This window comes from Carcharhinus amblyrhynchos, chromosome 18 (genome assembly GCF_965287045.1).
Source record: "Carcharhinus amblyrhynchos chromosome 18, sCarAmb.v2.hapA, whole genome shotgun sequence".
Taxonomy (NCBI): domain Eukaryota; kingdom Metazoa; phylum Chordata; class Chondrichthyes; order Carcharhiniformes; family Carcharhinidae; genus Carcharhinus; species Carcharhinus amblyrhynchos.
Window position 1 is genome coordinate 48,068,125 of NC_137341.1, and position 21,129 is coordinate 48,089,253.

The window sequence follows — 21,129 nt, forward strand, 5'->3', positions numbered from 1 at the left end:
AATGTGTGGGGTTATGGGGATCGGGCTTGGATGGGATTGTGGTTGGTGCAGACTCGGTGGGCCGATTGGCCGTCTCCTGCGCTGTAGAGATTCTATTCTATGATTCTATAGTGTGCTAAGACCTTGGATGGGATTTTCCCATTCCGGGGTGAATGTCCCAGAAAGTCCCGCCCTATAAGTTGCTTAAAAATGTTGAGTTCTAATATTTGTGACCTACAGAACCTATAGGGAGTGGGATAGGTTGATCTTGGGTTTGGACATAGCTCGGCACAACATTGAGGGCTGAAGGGCCTGTACTATGCTGTACTGTTCTACGTTTCTATACCACGGTGCTGTTGAGATTTCCCTATCCAAGTGAATTTCACACCAGCAGCGCCCATCGAAGCTCCGACCCACCTTTAAATTATCTGCACTTTGCTAACACGATACACACAGTTCACGTCTGAGTCCCAAACGTGGACGTTTGCTGCAACTCTGTGCTGTCTACCCTCCCCTGGACGGTATTGCTATGAGCTTGACACCCGTCTAAGAATAGTTCATGAACTTGACTGCCGCGGAACAACTCAAAACACATACTGTGCTGCTTCATGTTACAATAGTGTCTGGTTATAGAATCCCGACAGCCGGGAAGGAGGCCATTCAGCCCATCGAAAAATTCTACTCGATTCCTCAGCCAAACTCTTAAAATGCGGAATCCGTCAAAAGTAAGAACAGCCGATTGTCTTTTTTTTGTACAATTAAATGTGCAGGAAGTGCAAACTGTGCAAATTAAACGAGAAAAGAGGCATTGATTAAAAGCCCTTGAGGCAAGCCTGGCAAAGATGATGCATTCGTTTCACTTTTGGACGTGATTGAGAAAAAGTGCCTGTTAAAATAACTCATGAACGTTGGCGGAAAACTGTCACAGGATTCACGAGGAACTCCCTTAACGCAGCAAAGAATGGCGCTGATTGACCGGGAGTGGGAGCCGGGCCCAGTCTCTAAGGTTCCATCGCCAGGTTGTCAACTCCGACCTTGTGTTTCCCGTGCTGGAAAAGGAAGCAACTAAGTCTCAGACGGATCATGAATGCTTTAAAATGCTTCTATTCTCGCTTTGCATAATGCTGCTCTTATCGTATACAAACCTCTGCCTCTTTCAGTTAGGAGGTGGCAATGTTCCATTATTAACAGAGAACATTACAGCACAGTACAGGCCCTTCGGCCCTCAATGTTGCGCCAACCAGTGGAACCAATCTAATGACCCTCTAACCTAAACTATTCCAATGTTATCCATCTGCCTATCCACTGACCATTTGAACGCCCTTAAAGTTGGCGAGTCCACAACTGCTGCAGGCAGGGCTTTCCACACCCTTACTACCCTCTGAGTAAAGAACCTACCTCTGACGTCCGTCCTATAATTATCACCCCTTAATTTAAAGCTATGCCCCTCATGTTAGCCATCACCATCCGAGGAAAAAGGCTCTCACTGTCCACCCTATCTAATCCTCTGATCATCTTGTATGCCTCAATTAGGTCACCTCTCAACCTTCTTCTAACGAAAACAGTCTCAAGTCCCTCAGCCTTTCCTCATAAGACCTTCCCACCATACCAGGCAACATCCTGGTAAACCTCCTCTGCACCCTTTCCAATTCCTCCACATCTTTCTTATTATGCGGCAACCAGAACTGTACGCAATACTCCAAGTGCGGCCGCACCAGAGTTTTGTACAGCTGCAACATGATCTCACGGCTCCGAAATGTTGTTTATTTGATTTGGCTTGATTTACACACACATTCTTCAACCTTCTTCTATCGGGAAAAAGATACAAAAGTCTGAGGTCACGTACCAACCGACTCAAGAACAGCTTCTTCCCTGCTGCCACCAGACTTTTGAATGGACCATAAGAACATAAGAAATAGGAGCAGGAGTAGGCCATCTAGCCCCTCGAGCCTGCCCTGCCGTTCAATAAGATCATGGCTGATCTGAAGTGGATCAGTTCCACTTTCCCGCTTTCTCCCCATAACCCTTAATTCCCTTGCCTACCAAAAACCTATCTACCCGTGTCTTAAAAATATTTAGCGAGGTAGCCTCCACCACTTCAAATAGGCAGAGAATTCCAGAGATTCACCACCCTTTGAGTGAAGAAGTTCCTCCTCAACTCCGTTCTAAACTGCTCCCCCCTTATCTTGAGGCTGTGCCCTCTAGTCCTGTTGTCCTTTCTGAGCGGGAAAGAATCTCACTACCTCTACCCTATCCATCCCCTTCATTATCTTATACGTCTCTATAAGATCCCCCCTCATCCTTCTAAACTCCGAGTACAGACCCAGTCTATTTAGTCTCTCTTCATAGTCCAACCCCCTCATCCCCGGTATCAGCCTAGTGAACCTACGTCACATTAAGTTGATCTTTCTCTACACCCTGGCTATGACTACAACACTACATTCTGCACCTTCCCCTTTCCTTCTCTATGAATGGTATGCTTTGTATAGCACGCAAGAAATAATACTTTTCACTGTATACTAATAGATGTGACAATAATAAATCAAATCAAATAAAGGAACATTAGTGAATCAATAGGTTTTCCTAGCAATGGTTTTCAGGGTCATCAGTAGATTCTTAATTCCAGATAGTTTTTATTGAATTCAAATTCCACCATTTGCCATGGGCGGGATTTGAACCCAAGTCCCCAGGACATTAGCTGAGTTTCCGGATTAATAGTCTAATGAGAATGCTACTAGGCTATCACCTCCCCTTGGCCAAATTTGGGGCCAAGAAATAACATTGTATGTTAATCTGTCATGGGATGTGGGCATGTTGGCAAGGTTTTTGCCCATCTCTAATTGCCCTTCAGCTGGGTGACTTGTTGGGCCATTTCAGAGGGCAGTTGAGAGTCAACCACATTGCTGTGGCCCTGGAGTCACATGTAGGCCAGACCGGGTAAGGATGGCAGATTTCCTTCCCTCCATAACAGTTTCACGCTCGCCATTACTGGGACTTGTTTTATATTCCAGGTTTTATTAACGGAGTTTAAATTCCACCAGCCGCTGTGGTGGGATTAGAACCCGTGTCCCCAGAGCTTTAGCCCCAGGCTTCTGGATTGCTAGTCCAGTGACATTGCCAGTACACCCAATGTCACCAGGCTATCCTCTGTTGGAGATGCCGTCTTGTTAACATTGTAGAGTTTAATTTTGCAGAAAACATTGGACAGCTCAGCTCTGAAAAAACAAACTGAACAAGACATCTGTACCAACATCAAACTCTGATGAAGCTTGTGAAGCAAAAACTCCCCCTGCTTGATAGTGAAGTTGCCGAATAACAGGCTTTCCAAAGAATCCCTATAGTGCGGAAAGAGGCCATTCGGTGCACTGACTCTCCAAAAGAGCACTTCAGCCTTCCCTTTTGCTCTATCCCTGTAACCCCCAATCCACCTAAACTTCACGCCTTTAGACACTGAGAGGCAATTTAGCACATCCAATCCACCTAACCTACACATCTTTGGACACTGAGGGGCAATTTAACATGGCCAATCCACTTAACCCGCACATCTTTGAACACTGAGAGGCAATTTATCATGGTCAATCCACCTAATCTGCACATCTTTGGACACTAAGGGGCAATTTAGCATGGCCAATCCACCTAACCTGCACATCTTTGAACTCTAAGGGGCAATTTAGCATGGCCAATCCACCTAACCTGCACATCTTTGGACACTAAGGGACAATTTAGCATGGCCAATCCACCTAACCTGCACATCTTTGGACACTGAGCAGCAATTTAGCATGGCCATTCCACCTAACCTGCACATCTTTGGACACTAAGGGATAATTTACCATGGCCAATCCACCTAACCTGCACATCTTTGAACACTAAGGGGCAATTTATCATGGCCAATCCACCTAACCTGCACATCTTTGGACACTAAGGGATAATTTACCATGGCCAATCCACCTAACCTGCACATCTTTGAACACTAAAAGGGGCAATTTATCATGGCCAATCCATCTAACCTGCACATCTTTGGACACTAAGGGGCAATTTAGCATGGCCAATCCACCTAACCTGCACATCTTTGGACACTAAGGGGCAATTTAGAATGGCCTCTCAGTTGGCTTCAACTTTGCTGATGTATCGAATGATATTGATGACAACCCGTGGATCATAGAACCCTACAGTGCAGAAAGAGGCCCTTTGGCCCATCGAGTCTGCACCGAACACAATCCCACCCAGGCCCTACCCCCATTTCCCTACAAATTATACCCTCTAATCTACACATCCCTGGATACCAGCATATCTTTGGACATGAAGGGGCAATTTCTTAGCATGGCCAATCAACCTAACCCGCACATCTTTGGACTGTGGGAGGAAACCAGAGCAGCCAGAGGAAACCCACGCAGACACGAGGGGAATGTGCAAACTCCACACAGACAGTGACCCGAGCCGGGAATCGAACCCAGGACCCAGGCACTGTGAGGCAGCAGTGCTAACCACTGTGCTACCGTGCCACCCTGGATAGAATGAGCTGAGGTAGAAAATAAAAACAGAAAGTGCCGGAAGAGTCCGTGGGTCTGACAGCGTCTGCAGTGAGAGAGACAAAGTTAATGTTTCGAGTCACTGTGACTTCTCTGTAGAACTGAGATAGTGCTCGGAGATAAGGAGCTGGTTCATTAATTTGAATTGTTTGTTTGAGTTGTCACTGAGCAATTAAACAGTAATCCAGAACTCTGCAGTTAGAGCAGTGAGGAGTGAATGGAGGAGATGAACTTTATTCTCTATCTGCCTCTTAATTATTCACCATTTTGTCCTTATCGTAAAATCATAGATAATGTTTGGTGCACAGGACATGTTAAGTAGATTTCAGTGAGGCTTTTACTTGAATGATGATAGTACGGTGGCCGTGTGGTTAGCACTGCTGCCTCACAGTGCCAGGGACAAGGGTTCGATTCCCGGCTTGGGTCACTGTCTGTGTGGTAGTCTGCAAGTTCTCCCCATGTCTGCTGGGTTTCCTCCGGGTGCTCTGGTTTCCTCCCACAGTCCAAAGGTGTGTATGCAAGGTGGCTTGGCCATTGCTAAATTGCCCCCTAGTGTCCAAAGATGTCTGAATTAGCGGGATAAATATTTGGGGTTACTGGGATAGGGCAGGGAGATGAGTCTGGCTAAGATGCTTTTTTTGGACGGGAGGTTGGTGCAGAATCGATGGGCTAAATGGCCTCCTGCTGTAGGGTCCTAAGATAATGATGATTGTAAGCCATCACACTCACACAGGCGCACACAGATATACACTCTCTCACACACACACTCACTCATACACATGCACTCACACACATACGCACACCCTCATAAAAACATAAGAACATAAGAAATAGGAGCAGGAGTAGGCCATCTAGCCCTTCGAGCCTGCCCCACCATTCAATAAGATCATGGCTGATCTGAAGTGGCTCAGTTCCACTTTCCCGCCCTCTCCCCATAACCCTTAATCCCCTTGTCTGTCAAAAACCTATCTACCCGTAACTTAAATATATTTAGCGAGGTAGCCTCCACTTCAACGGGCAGAGAATTCCAGAGATTCACCACCCTTTGAGTGAAGAAGTTCCTCTTCAACTCTGTTCTAAACTGCGCCCCCCCCTCTTATCTTGAGGCTGTGCCCTCTAGTCCTGCTGTCCTTTCTGAGCGGGGAGCATCTCTCTACCTCTACCCTATCCACCCCCTTCATTATCTTATACATCTCTATAAGATCCCCCCTCATCCTTCTAAACTCCATATCCACTCATATACACACTCTCAGACACTCACTCACTCACACTCATTCACACACACCTATACACTCACTCACACACACTTACACACAGCCTCATCACACTCACTCACACTCATTCATACATACACTCACTTACGCTCACACTCACACACTCATACACACATGCTCAGACTCTCACTCATTCACACACACACACCCTCACTCAAACTCACTCACTCACTCATACTTAACTCACAGTCACTCACACACAGACACACACACACACGCACATACAAACACACCACTCACACACAGACACACACACAAAAACACAGTCACAGACAGACACACACACAGACACAGAGACACACACATACATGCACACACACGCACACACACAGAGTCACAGACAGACACACACACTCACACACAGACACACTCACCTTCTTGCTTGGTGAGGAAGAAAAGCAGCATCCACAGCAACATCGAATTAGGACTAAGAGAATCAGAGCCAGCACTGCACCTGTTAACACAGGAATGGAGATTAACACCAGAGAGCAAACTGTACCCGGTCTGAGGCACAGCGGCCTTGCTAAAGGATGGCCCGTCTCATCTGGTTAAAACATTTGGAAGCCCAGAACCTCCTATCAATGGCTGAGAGTAAAATGGGAAGCGCGGTGCCTCCAGGGTAGGTTCAGTGAGTGGTGGAGAGTTTCGGGGTGGAGGGGATGTCACACTGAGGGGGGTCTTTTTTAAAGGACCAGTCCTTTAGTGATGGCAGTTTGTCTGAGTGAACGGAGGGATGAGCGAGTGAGCTGGCTGAGGTTGGGTTGGGGGAGTCGGTGGGGCAGGGTGAGGGAGCACTCGGGTAAGCAGGGATGTGATGGTGGGTAAGGAGAGGGGAAGCTGTTGGTTATGGAGTTAGCTGCTAGTTAACGTTCCCACGGCGGATTCCCAGGTACATCCTGAGATTCCAGCCCAGATCTCCATCCTGGACTCAGAATCAGAGACTTCCCAGGCTTGAGTCCGGACTGCAGTGTGATGTTTTTATCGGGGAGGTGATGGCCTAGTGGTATTATCACTGGACAATTAATCCAGAAACTCAGCTAATACTCTGGGGACCTGGATTCGAATCCTGCTACGGCAGATGGTGGAATTAGAATTCAATAAAAAATATCTGGAATTAAGAATCTACTGATGACCATGAAACCATTGTCAGAAAAACCCATCTGGTTCACTAATGTCCTTTAGGGAAGGAAATCTGCCGTCCTTACCCAGTCTGGCCTACATGTAACTTCGGAACCACAGCAATGTGGTTGACTCTCAACTGCCCTCCAAGGGCAACTAGGGGTGGGCAATAAATGCAGACCTAGCCAATGATGCACATGTCCCACAAATGAATAAAATGATCAAAGAGGATTTCAGATTTTGCAGGCTCCTGGATTGCCTATACCCCTGGTTCAGGATTTCTATGGTAACCAGATTGGGTGGCATGGTGGCACACTGCTGCCTCACAGTGCCAGGGACATAAGAACGTAAGAAATAGGAGCAGGAGTAGGCCAACTAGCCCCTCGAGCCTGCCCCGCCATTCAATAAGATCATGGCTGATCTGAAGTGGATCAGTTCCACTTTCCCGCCCTCTCCCCATAACCCTTAATTCCCCCGTCTGTCAGAAACCTATCTACCCGTGACTTAAATATATTCAACTTCAATGGGCAGCGAATTCCAGAGATTCGCCACCCTTTGAGTGAAGAAGTTCCTCCTCAACTCTGATCTAAACTGCACCCCACCCTCCTTACTTTGAGGCTGTGCCCTGTAGTTCTGTTTTCCTTTCTAAGCGGGAAGAATCTCTCTACCTCTACCCTATCTAGCCCCTTCATTATCTTGTACATCTCTATAAGATTCCCGGGTTCGATTCCCGGCTTGAGTCACTGTCTGTGTGGAGTTTGCACATTCTCCCCATGTCTGCGTGGGTTTCCTCCGGATGCTCCAGTTTCCTCCCACACTCCAAAGATGTGCGGGTTAGGTCGATTGACCCTCGTATCAAGGGGAGAGCAGGGTAAATGCTGAAGGAATAAGGCCCGGCTGGGAATGTGGTTGGTACGGACTCAATGGGCTGAATGGCCTCCTTCTGCACTGTAGAGATTCTAAGGCAGAGCTATAGATAGATGAACAAGGGGGTGAAAGGGGGGAGGAGGTTACAATCAGGTCAGCCATGATCTCGAGCAGGGCAGGCTCGAGAGGCCTACTGTGTGTATCATTGACAACTACTCTGTAAGTGGGGTGACCGGAAGTAAAGCAGCTTTACACTCGGGGCCTTACCAATGAAGATAAAGAAAATGGCGAAGGTGGCGATGTCCCAGGTGGACTGGAAAAGCTCCTTGCTCTGTAGTCTCCTCACAACGTCGTTAAACTGGGCTTCAATCTGATTCCCCAAGTCCTGGTCAGCCATCTTTGAGCCGGCCTTCTCCGAAAGGGCCCAAACTTCCTCAGTCAGCAAGCGACTGCAAAACACACAACAGAAGCGCTCATCTCCAAACCAGCCCAGAAATAAGAACCGGCAAAGGGTGTAGTCACGTAGGATATCACTTCGAACCCTTTATAACTACAGTGAATTCCTTTCACTGATTACGTTAAAATCAGCAGCGTGCAGGGAAAAAGCCCTCCATGAATTTTATTAGAAAATTTCAAAGAATTTACTAAAATATCCTTTTTAATTAAACGTTATTAGTTACGTTAATTAAATATAAGATAAAACAGCAGGAAGTAAATATAAGTAATATCCTCCAGAACATGTAATAAACAGTAACAAGTCTCACTACCTGTTGAAGTTTATAATATTATGAGGAATATTGATAAGGTGGAAGCTTTTTCCCTGGGCAGAAATGACAATTACAGGGGAGACAAGTTCATGGTAAGTGGGGGAATGATTCAGTGGAGATGTGCGGGGGGGGATGTTTTTTACACAGAGGGTGGTGGAGGTCAGGAATGTACTGCCAAGTGAGGCGGTTGAGGCAGATACGTTAGCCACATTTAAGACTTATCTGGATAGACACATGGACAGAGAGGGAATAGTGAGATACAGGCGGTTGGTCTAGAAAGGACAGCATGAACAACACAGGCTTAGAGGGCCGAAGGGCCTGTTCCTGTCCTGTACTGCTCTTTCTTCAACATCAGGTTAACATAACATAAGAACATAAGAAATAGGAGCAGGAGTAGGCCATCTAGCCCTTCGAGCCTGCCCCGCCATTCAATAAGATCATGGCTGATCTGTCGTGGCTCAGTTCCACATTCCCGCCCTCTCCCCATAACCCTTAATCCCCTCTCTTATCAAAAACCCATCAACCCGCATCTTAAATATATTTAGCGAGGCAGCCTCCACCACTTCAACGGGCAGAGAATTCCAGAGATTCACCACCCTTTGAGTGAAGAAGTTCCTCCTCAACTCCGTTCTAAACCGCCCCCCCTTTATCTTGAGGCTGTGCCCTCTAGTCCTACTGTCCTTTCTGAGCGGGAAGAGCCTCTCCACCTCTATCCTATCCATCCCATTCATCATCTTATACGTCTCAATGAGATCTCCCTTCATTCTTCTAAACTCTAACGAACACAAGCCTAGTTTATTCAGCCTCTCCTCATAGCTCAACCCCCTCAACTCCGGTATCAGCCTAGTAAACCTCCTCTGCACTCCCTCCAAGGCCAAAATATCCTTGCATAAGTGCGGCGACCAAAACTGCACACAGTACTCCAGCTGCAGCCTCACCAATGCCCTATACAGCTTCCAACAGGTTTATTTGGAATCACAAGCGTTCGGAGCGCTGCTCCTTCCTCAGGTGAGTGGAGACTTCAACCTGGTGTTGCGAGACTGTGCCCATCCCAGTCCAACACCGGCATCTCTACATCATAAAATAAACTTGACTGTGTGAAGTGATTGAGATGGGCTTTAATATCTGTATCTTATGAATGATGTAACCTTAGTCAATAATTGCGTGGATAGAGATAACTCCTAGATCTTGATTGGTAAATGCTGATTACTTTTAATTGAATTTGAAACCACAACTGCTGGTGCATTCCTGAATCCTGGACTCTGGTTAGTTCCCGACACTGACCTGTGACTTTCCAGAGTCTGAGATATAGCTTGAGTAAAATAGCTGTTTAAGAGGACTGTGTGACTTGGTCCGGTTGTTTGATGGGTAAAGTTGTGATCAATTCAAAGGTTAAATATCAAAGCCCACAACAGGCCTACAGCTTCGAGGACTTCCCCGCTGTCCTTAATTAGATGGCATGCTGGCCCACCAGCCTTGGGGAACATAAGCCTGGGAGACATTTTTCCAAACAGTGACCCACAGTGCAGCAAGATGATGGGGTCACAGGGAGAATCCATCCCACAGTGTTTGATAATCTTCTCCAGCCACGCCCACTGCCATTTTTACAGATGCACCACAGAAGACATTTTTTCCGGATGTATCACAGCTTGGTATGGGCTCCTACTCTGTGCAAGATCACAAGGAACTACAAAAGGTCATGAATGTGGCCCAATCCATCACACAAACCAGCCTCCCATCCATTGACTCTGTCTACACTTCCCGCTGCCTCAGGAAAAGCAGGATCCCACGCACCCCGGACATTCTCTCTTCCACCTTCTTCCTTTGGGAAAACGATACAAAAGTCTGAGGCCATGTACCAACCGACTCAAGAACAGCTTCTTCCCTGCTGCCACCAGACTTTTGAATGGACCTACCCTGCATTAAGTTGATCTTTCTCTACACCCTAGCTATGATAGTAACACTACATTCTGCACTCTCTCCTTTCCTTCTCTATGTATGGTATGCTTTGTCTGTATAGCATGCAAGAAATAATACTTTTCACTGTATACTAATACAGGTGACAATAATAAATCAAATCAAAATCAAAAGCCCTAAAGAAAATCCTCCAGCAACAACTGGGAGGTCCAAGAATCTCAGCCTTACTTTCATCAGTCCACCCTGCTACAGATTGAGGGCATTCTCTGGATCTGTTGTTGACCCATAAAATAACCCATAAAATGGGACTTAACAAGGAAATAACAAGCTGGGGGAATGGCAAAGATCCCCAGAGCGTATGGCAATATTCCAAGAGCTCCATAAAAAGTGTACTCAATTAGCAGCCAAACCAAAGTTCACTCTGGTAAACACAGATTAATTAAAGCCAGTGTTCCCAGATACAAGCACACAAATCCCCCCGTACTGTACTCCAGGGCAAGGGGGAGCTGAACTCTCTCCGATCTCCACCTTCAAGAAAATGACTCGCAAGATCTGTCCGGGGGAGTTTTCCAGCAACATGTAGCTCAGATCAGATTGCTGTCTTTTGATAAAAGAAATGAAATCTACCAGGGGACAAGATTCTAATGCAGGTGGCACAGTCGGTTAGCACTGCTGCCTCACAGTGCTGGGGTCCTGGGTTCGATTCCCGGCTTGGGACTCTGTCTGCGTGGAGTCTGCATATTCGCCCCATATCTGTGTATTAAATAATAAAGCTTATTATTTAAAAGACGAAAAGCTGCAGCAGGCGACGGTGCAGAGGGACCTGGGGGTCCTTGTGCACGAATCGCAAAAACCCAGCCTGCAGATGCAGCAGGTGATCAGGAAGGCGAATGGGATGCTGGCCTTCATAGCGAGGGGGATTGAATATAAAAGTAGGGAGGTCTTGCTGCAACTGTACAGGGCACTGGTGAGGCCGCAGCTGGAGTACTGTGTGCAGTTTTGGTCACCGCACTTGCGCAAGGGTATTTTGGCCTTGGAGGGAGTGCAGAGGAGGTTCACTAGGCTGATACCGGAGATGAGAGGGTTGGACTATGAAGAGAGACTAAATAGACTGGGTCTGTACTCGTTGGAGTTTAGAAGGATGAGGTAGGATCTTATAGAGACGTATAAGATAATGAAGGGGATGGATAGGGTAGAGGTAGAGAGATTCTTCCCGCTTAGGAAGGACAGCAGGACTAGAGGACACAGCCTCAAGATAAGGGGGGCGCAGTTTAGATCAGAGTTGAGGAGGAACTTCTTCACTCAAAGGGTGGTGAATCTCTGGAATTCTCTGCCCGTTGAAGTGGTGGAGGCTGCCTCACTAAATGTATTTAAGTCACGGGTAGATAGGTTTCTGATAGACGGGGGAATTAAGGGTTATGGGGAGAAAGCGGGAAAGTGGAACTGATCCACTTCAGATCAGCCATGATCTTATTGAATGGCGGGGCAGGCTCGAAGGGCTGGATGGCCTACTCCTGCTCTTATTTCTTATGTTCTTATCTGTGTGGGGTTCTTCCAGGTGTTCCGGTTTCCACCCACACTCCAAAAATATGTAGGTTAGGTGGATTGGCCATGCTAAATTGCCCCTTAGTGTCCCAAGGTTAGATGGGATTACTCACATTAATATGTGTGGGATTATGGGGAGAAGGCAGGGAAGAGGGCCTGGGAAAAATATAAAGATCTTAAGACTCATGATAGTAATTTTAAACGGAGAAATAAACCAGCAGTGACCCGGTAGTAATGGGCAGTACGGTGGCACAGTGGTTAGCACTGCTGCCCCACAGCGCCAGAGATCTGGGTTCGATTCCCGGCTTGGGTCATTGTCTGTGTGGAGTCTGCACATTCTCCCCATATCTGCATGGGTTTCCTCCGGATGCTCAGGTTTCCTCCCACATTCTGGAAGATATGTTGGTTAGGTGCATTGGCCGTGCTAAATTCTCCCTCAGTGTACCCGAACAGGCACCGGAGAGTGACGACTAGGGGATTTTCAGATCACTTCACTGTAGTGTTAATATAAGCCTACTTGTGATTAATAAATGGGATCTCATAGAAACTTATACAATTCTAACAGGATCAGACAAGGTCAGAAAGAATGTTCCCGATGGTGAGGGGAGTCCAGGCTAAGGAGTCTTAGTTTGAGGATAAGGGATAAACATTTTAGAACTGGGGCACAGTGGCACAGTGGTTAGCACTGCTGCCTCACAGCACCAGGAATCTGGGTTCGAGTCCCAGCTTGAGTCACTGTCTGTGCAGAGTCTGCACATTCTCCCCGTGTCTGCGTGGGTTTTCTCCAGGTGCTCCGGTTTCCTCCCACACTCCAAAGATGTGCGGGTTAGGTGAATTGGCCGTGCTAAATTGCCCCTTAGTGTCAGGGGGACGAGCGAGGGTAAATGCATGGGGTTATAGGGATAGGGCTTGGGTGGGATTGTACCGACTCAATGGGCCGAATAGCCTCCTTCTGCATTGTAGGGATTTTATTCAAAGGGAAAGATTTGGGCGGGAAGAGGGCATCAAGATATCGAATTTGATGACCAGCCATGATCAAAATGAATGGCGGAGCAGGCTTGATAGGCCAAATGGCCTATTCCTGCTTCTAGTTTCTGTGTTTCTATGTCCACTTTATAATCTGTCCTACACAAAAAAAGCTAGAAATATACTAAAACCACCCATTATACTAAAACCATATGAGTACAGAGTACATGAGAGGAATAAGAAACTCTAAAACTCACAGGATTTACCCATATTCTTTGATTTGATTTATTATTGTCACATGTATTTGTACACAGTGAAAAGTATTGTTTCTTCTGTGCGCTACAGACAAAGCATACCGTTCATAGAGAAGGGAAGGAGAGAGTGCAGAATGTAGTGTTACAGTCACAGCTAGGGCGTAAGAGAAAGATCAACTTAATGCGGGGTAGGTCCATTCAAAAGTCTGGTGGCAGCAGAGAAGAAGCTGTTTTGTTTTCATTCAGCCAACTTGACTTGAAGACAATACAACGACCCCTGGGGCACAGCGGGCGCTCTGAAAATAGCCCACGAAGTCCCTGAGGGGGTGGTCTGCTATGTGGGAGGGTGAGAGTGGGGTCAAGGGCAGATGCCAATGACCTCAGCTCGAGTGCATCTGGACTCTCAGAAGCACAAATCTGAAATCTTGTACCAGAACAAGCTGATTTCAGGCGCTGGAACTTTGTCCCCAGAGCAAAGCACCCACTGTGCATGTGTTTGTGAATGTTGAGGTGAGAGGTGGGGAAAATCTTTCAGAGGCTGGGCCCCCAGAAGGTACAGGCCCAGTGATTAATATCATGTGCACCCCCTCTCCCGAGACTCCTGAAACCCCAGGCTTCAGTGATTAACAAAGTGTGGACCCACTCTCTTGCCCCCCTACCCCCAGATGGCATGGGCCCAGTGTTTAGCGCTATGCCCCCACTCCTAGGCCCTGCTAAGCCAGAACTACCAGCTTGAGTAGATGTAATGATCCCTCGGCACAGTGTTGAAGAGGAGCGTGGAAGTTCTCCCCTGTGTCCTGCACCAACAACCTGTCCTGGTATCCCCATGCCGACTGTATAATTAAGGAAGCCCACCAATGGCCCTACTTTCTCACAAGATTAAGGAAATTTGGCATGTCTGCTACAACTCCCATCAACTCCTACAGATGCACCATAGAAAGCATTCTTTCTGGGTGTATCACAGCTTGGTCTGGGCTCCTGCTCTGCCCAAGACCACAAGAAACTACTAAGGGCGGTGAATGTAGCCCAATCCATCACACAAACCAACCCCCCATCCATTGACTCTGTCTACACTTCCCGCTGCCTCGGAAAAGCAGCCAGCATCATTAAGGACCCCACGCACCCCGGACATTCTCTCTTCCACCTTCTCCAGTCGGAAAAAGGATATAAAACTCTTGAGGTCACGTACTCAAGAAGAGCTTCTTCCCTGCTGCTGTCAGACTTTTGAATGGACCAACCTTGCATTAAATTGATCTTTCTCTAGGTATGACTACATTCTGCACCCTCTCCTTTCCTTCTTTATGAAGGGTATGCTTTGTCTGTGTAGCATGCGAGAGACAATACTTCTCACTGTATGTTAATACATGTGACAATAATAAATCGAATCAAATCGAAGTTATTCCTCCAAAAGAGAAAATGCTGGAAAAATCTCAGTAGGTCTGTAAGGAGAGAAAAGAGCTGACATTTTGAATCCAGATGACCCTTGGTCAAAGCTGAATCAGAGTTGAATTATCCCTCAATCAACATCTTAAAGTAAACAGGTTATCTGCTCATGGTCACATTGTGACACGTAGCACAGTGGTTAGCACTGCTGCTTCACAGCTCCAGGGTGCTGGGTTCGATCCCTGGTTTGGGTCACTGTCTGTGTGGAGTTTGCACATTCTCCTTGTGTCTGTGTGGGTTTCCTCCGGGTGCTCAGGTTTCCTCCCACAGTCCAAAGATGTGTGGGTTAGGTTGATTGGCCATGCTAAGAAATTTCCCCTTGGTGTCCAGGGATGTGTAGGTTAGAGGGATTAGTGGGTATAATATGTAGGGATATGGGGGTAGGGCCTGGGTGGGGTTGTGTTCAGTGCAGACTCGATGGGCCGAAGGGCCTCTTTCTGCACTGTAGGGTTCTATGATTGCGGTTGGTGGGAACTTGCTGAGTGAAATTAATTGCTGTGTTTGTTATGTTACAACAGTGACTACACTTAGGAAATGTATTTCCTGGAGCAGGAGAGCTCTTAGGGGCGTCTGTTGTTGTGAATAGAGTCAAACAAACACAAGTCTTTCTATTATTTTGTTACTGGTGTTGTAGGTCGGACATGGAGAGATTTTCCCGGTGTGTGTCTCGCTCCCTGTATCCGGCTCTGGATCGTTATGTGTCTGATGTTGACGTCAGCATTAGGAATCGCTCAGCGCAGCCTGTGTTTCTGTTTACTCAGGTCCAGGAGGCATTGGGCAATCCATCTCCTGACTCCTTCCAGCCAATGGCTTGTCTTAGAATCTGCAGGCCATTCAACCCATCGAGTCTGCACTGACTCTCCAATATCTCACCCCAGCCTGTCCCTGGCCCAATCCCCGTAACCCCACATGCATATCCCACTAATCCCCCTCACCCGCACATCTTTGGACTTTGGGAGGAAACCCACGCAGACACGGGGAGAACGTGCAGACTCCACACAAGACAGCCACCCGAGGCCAGAATCGAACCTGGGTCCCTGGCGCTGTGAGGCAGCAGCGCTAACCACTGCGTCACTCTGTATTCCTCACTGGTGAAAAAATGCTCGCTTTGCAGCAGAATGAGAATTATTTCAAACAGTAAACAGGGGTTTACTCCCACAGTCCAAAGATGTGTGGGTTGGGTTGATTGACGATAATAAATTGACCCCAGTCTCAGGGGGACTAGCAGGCTAAATATGTGGGGTTATAGGAATAGGTGGGATTGTGGTCAGTACAAACTTGATGGGCTGAGTGGCCTCCTTCTGCACTGTAGAAATTCTAGTTCTACAAAAATCTCACTTTGGAAACAGATTTGCCTAATTTGCAAACGGAATGAAGTTTATCTCCGAGCTTCAGGAGAGTTAAATAACGATACAGAAGGAGCTTGAGTTAAGTGTGATATTAGTTCGTTAGAAAGCATTCTTTCTGGTTGTATCACAGCTTGGCATGGGCTCCTGCTCTGCCCAAAACTGCAAGCAACTACAAAAGTTTGTGAATGTAGCCCAATCCATCGCGCAAACCAGCCTCCCATCCATTGACAGGAGAATTAAGGGTTATGGGGAGAAAGCGGGAAAGTGGAACTGATCCACTTCAGATCAGCCATGATCTTATTGAATGGCGGGGCAGGCTCGAAGGGCTAGATGGCCTACTCCTGCTCCTATTTCTTGTGTTCTTATGACTCTGTCTACACTTCCCGCTGCTTCGGAAAAGCAGCCAGCATAATTAAGGACCCCACACACCCCGGACATTCTCTCTTCCACCTTCTTTCTTTTGGGGGAAAAGATACAAAAGTCCGAGGTCACGTACCAACTGACTCAAGGACAGCTTCTTCCCTGCTGCTGTCAGACTTTTGAATGGATTTACCTTAAATTAAGTTGATCTTTCATAAGAACATAAGAAATAGGAGCAGGAGTAGGCCATCTAGCCCTTCGAGCCTGCCCCGCCATTCAATAAGATCATGGCTGATCTGTCGTGGCTCAGTTCCACAACTCAGTTCCTCAGTTTCTCTACACCCTAGCTATGACTATAACACTACATTCTGCAGTCTCTCCTTTCCTTCTCTACGAACGGTATGCTTTGTCTGTATAGCGTGCAGGAAACAATAATAAATCAAATCAAATCACAATCAAATCTTTAACATGTCTTCTTAGACTTCTTACTTCGACAGATGCTGGAGCCAAACAAAACACATCTGTTTTCTAAAGCTTGTTTTTCTCATTTGGAGCAGTCACGGGCCTGAGGCTGGAGCCTGAAGCCTGAGGAGTGCCACTCCGCGTCAAAGATGGCTGACCAGGAGTCAACCCCACTCTTACCACTCACCACAGGCATGCTGGGAATATTTTCAGGTTGACCATCACTGTCTGTGTGGAGTTTGCACATTCCCCCCGTGCCTGTTTGGTTCCCCCCCTCTCCCCCCCACGCTCTTAAGCCCTGCCCTTGTAACCCCGGGTAGTCACCATGGCCGATCCCCCCTCACCCACACATCTGTCTCCGGGTCAGGACACAATGGAGTTTAGAAGGATGAGGGGGGAATTTCATTGAAACTTACAGAATACTGAAAGGTCTGGATGGAGTGGACATGGGGAAGGTGTTTCCAGTTGAAGGAGGGACTGAGAGCCACGGGAACAGCCCCTGAATAAAGGGGCAGTTCTTTAGAATCGAGATGAGGAGGAATTTCTTCAGCTAGAGGGTGGTGAATCTGTGGAACTCTTTGCCACAGAAGGCTGTGGAGGCCAGGTTGTTGAGTGTCTTTAAGACAGCGATAGATAGGTTCTTGATTAATAAGAGAATCAGGGGTTATCGGGGAGAATGGAGATAAGAAGCTTATCAGCCCTGATTGAATGGCGAGGCAGACTCGATGGGCCGAATGGCATAATTCTGCCCCTATATCTTATGGTCTAATCTTTGCATTAATGTCCCGATGTCTTGTCTCCAGGGGTTGAACACAGCTGGATCCTGGGGATTGATCTCTGATTCCTGGAGGCTCCAGGAAAATCCTGGAGAGTTGGCAACTGGGATCTTCACTACGCTCTGGAAGAGCTGGACAGGGGCCTGTGTCGGACATCGCACTGTTCACAGTTCCAACAACCTCGGGACTGCACTAACACCTCGATATCGATCAGTTAAGGTCAGAGAAGGTTTTGAACCCACACCTCGTGTATAAGTGACTAAGCTAGATGTTTATAACAGGGTAGCGATGTCGCTTATTCTTTCCAAAGTAAAATTATGAAGTAACTGAAGAGTCAAGGCCACAACACAATGGATTAGGCTTCATAATAAAACATGGCACGGTGGTTAGCATTGCTGCCTCACGGCACCAGGGATCCCGGTTCGGTTCCGGCCTCAGGTCACTGTCTGTGTGGAGTTCGCATGTTATCTCTACAGTGCAGACGGAGGCCATTCAGCCCATTGACTCTGTACTGACCAGGCCCTCTTCCCGTAACCCCACACATTTACCCTGTCAATCCCCCCGACACGAGAGTGAATTTTAGCACGGCCAATCCACGTAACCCCCCCGCACGTCTTTGGAGTGTGGGAGGAAACTGGAGCACCCGGAGGAAACCCACGCAGACACAAGGAGAACGTGCAAACTCCTCACGGCGCCAGGGACCCGGGTTCAATCCTAGCCTTGGGTCACTGTCTGTGTGGAGTTTGCACGTTCTCTCCATGTCTGCATAGGATTCTTCCGGGCGCTCCAGTTTCCTCCCACACTCCAAAGATGTGCGGGTTAGGCGGATTGGTCGTGCCCCTAAATGTCAGGGAGATTAGCAGGATAAATATGTGTGGTTATGGAGATAGGGCCTGGGTGGGATTGTGGTCAGTGTAGACTCGATGGACCAAATGGCCTCCTGCTGCGACGTAGGGCTTCTATGATGTGTAGCCAGCCACACATTGAAATTAATAAAAGAATCATAAAATCCCTACAGTGCAGAAGGAGGCCATTCAGCCCATTGAGTCTGCACCGACTGCAATCCCATCTAGGCCCTATCCCCGTAAACCCATGCATTTACACTAGCTGGTCCCCCTGACACTAAGGGGGCAACTTAGCAATTGATAGTCAACAAATGAATGCACAAATGGCGAGAGGTGTTAAAAGTTAGGCTAATCTGCCATTTTACAATCTCATCCAAACAGGAGATGCCACCTCTCCAGGGTTGGGCCTGGAGTCTCCAGGAATGAAAGGTGACACTGCTGTGTACAATCTCGGGGCGATAAAACAATCGGGACAGTAAAACAAAAGACTGTTTCTTTTTGTCATTCCCCTCGAACGTTTCTCTTCGCCGGTTAGTAAAGGGATTGGAAATGGAGGGGGAGAGATGTTTGCTTGAGTTGACTATCAGGTCTATCCGCTGACTCGCCTCTCTGCTGTGATATTTAAGCCTCTACATTGTTGTTGATAAGAATGTTGATGTGAGGCAAATCCAAGAGGAAGTAATTTACCTGAAAATATAGGCCCGGTTTGCAAAACTGAGCCTGAGGTGATTCGAGCGTCAACTTTGAACAGGTGGATTGACCCACAGAGAAAGATATTTAAACCCACAAAGAGAAAGATTTTTAAACCCACAAAGAGAAAGATTTTTAAACCCACAAAGAGAAAGATTTTTTAAAACAACATCACACTTATTTCCTTGAACATTATTGGGATTTCATTTCCTCTTTGAGAATTTTTCTACAAAAATATTTGAGAATTTTTCTTCTTGGCAAAAGAACTGGAACGAGTCCCATTAAGGAAATCAGAGATTTTTCCTCTTGCTTAACTATCTCCCTCTTACACCTGTTGTTACCTGAACCCAAGATCAAGCCAAACGATTCAGAATTGCGTCAAGCGTGACTGACGGTGAGGTCTCCAGTATCCCCGCCTTGCGCATTCCTCACTGACCTTCTGTCAGAATCATCAAACTTCTCGCTCAGCTCCCCCGCAGTCGCTCTCCCGCTCGGCCTGCGTGCACGGCACTTCCCGCTGCCTCTCTGCACTCCTTCCCTGCCCTGCCCTTCCCGGGGAGGTGCACCTCGCTCAAATCACACACATCCTGCTGGGCTGGGATCACTCATTGCGTTAATTACTGTGCTGGAATGGGAGGAGTCCGAGGAGGTTTGACAAGCCCACGCCTAACTCCTGCAGTGTGTGGCAGACTCCCGGATCAAACCCTGCTTTAACTTTGTTTGATTAGTGTCGCAAATTCGAAAAACGAAACCTACAATCTTCTTATAGACAAGGAACATTTTGATAAGATTTTTTCCTTCATGACTTTGTGAATATTTTTCTATTTTGTCCTGCCAAATTTTCTTTACTTCAGTTTAGGTAAACGGTTCAGAATTAAAATAAGTGTTTTTGAAGTTTATTTACTAGTCACAAGTAGGCTTACATTAACACTGCGATTAAGTTACTGTGAGAATTTCTGTCAATGCTTCTGGGGAAGTTTAATCTACTCCACTTGTTGCTGGACTATCAGCTCTGAGGTTTGGCCACATATGTACATTTTATTTATTAGTAAGCTTACATTAACACCACAATGAAGTTACTGTGAAAAATCCCCTAGTCACCCCACTCCGGCACCTGTTTGGGTACACTGAGGGCGGATTGCCCAGTGGTAAGATCAACTGGGCAATGCCAACCCCCTTCCCATTGCTCACTCAACCTAATGCCACCCCACTGTGGGTCCATGTGTTGTCTGAGCTTTCTTGGTTCTGTTGCCTCTCAAAGGGGCAAATCTAACACTTCCCACCATCCCGATCTTCGAATAAATCCGAGAAACACCAGATTTCCGTTTCAAACCAGGGAGAAGTGTTAAAAACGTGGCTCCGTATCTCAGCGAGTTTTAATGTTTATTTATTAGTGTCACGAGTGGGATTAACACTGCGGTGAAGTGAAAACCCCCTAGTCTCCGGCGCCCGTTTGGGTACACTGAGGGAGAATTTAGCATGGTTAACGCACCTAATCAGCACGTCTTTCGGACTGTGGGAGAAAAACCCAGGCAGACACGGGGAGGATGTGCGAACTCCACACAGAGGGTGACTCAAGCCGGGAATCGAACCTGGGTCCCTGTGAGGCAGCAGTGCTAACCAGTATGCCACCCCGAAATGTTATTGAATTTGTGTCTCACCATCTGCCATGGTGGGATTTCGAGCCAGGTTCCCTGAGTGTCGCACCGGGTCTCTGGGACAAATGGCAATACAACAATACCAGCACCTCTCATTAATGTGTGCAGCTTTCCATTCTTTATATTGTCCTGGAACCTGGGGTACCCTTGTGATGACATTTCTATCTTTTAACTTCTATTTATCATTTTATGATAGGGCGGCACAGTGGTTGGCACTGCTGCCTCACAGCGCCAGGGACCCGGGTTCGATTCCCAGCTCGGGTCACTGTCTTTGCAGAGTCTGTACATTCTCCCCGTGTCTGCGTGCGTTTCCTCCGGGTGCTCCGGTT

The 21,129-nt window shown here is 47.3% G+C and overlaps 1 protein-coding gene across 2 annotated transcripts; it reads right to left on the reverse strand.

Annotated features, from left to right (window-relative positions):
- Window positions 1-69: 69 nt before the first annotated feature.
- On the reverse strand, window positions 70-19,752 carry smim22 (small integral membrane protein 22). Of its 2 annotated transcripts, none has more exons than XM_080206147.1 (4): window positions 19,484-19,752; window positions 8,036-8,217; window positions 6,157-6,236; window positions 70-1,028 (listed from the first exon to the last, which is right to left on the reverse strand). In XM_080206147.1, exons 2-4 carry the CDS (start codon window positions 8,163-8,165, stop codon window positions 981-983), a joined length of 258 nt encoding a protein of 85 aa, XP_080062273.1. In that variant the 5' UTR covers window positions 8,166-8,217; window positions 19,484-19,752; the 3' UTR covers window positions 70-980. The 2 variants fall into 2 exon arrangements, with proteins under 2 accessions (XP_080062273.1, XP_080062272.1); XM_080206146.1 differs by having other exon boundaries at window positions 19,579-19,749.
- Between the last annotated feature and the right edge of the window lie 1,377 nt (window positions 19,753-21,129).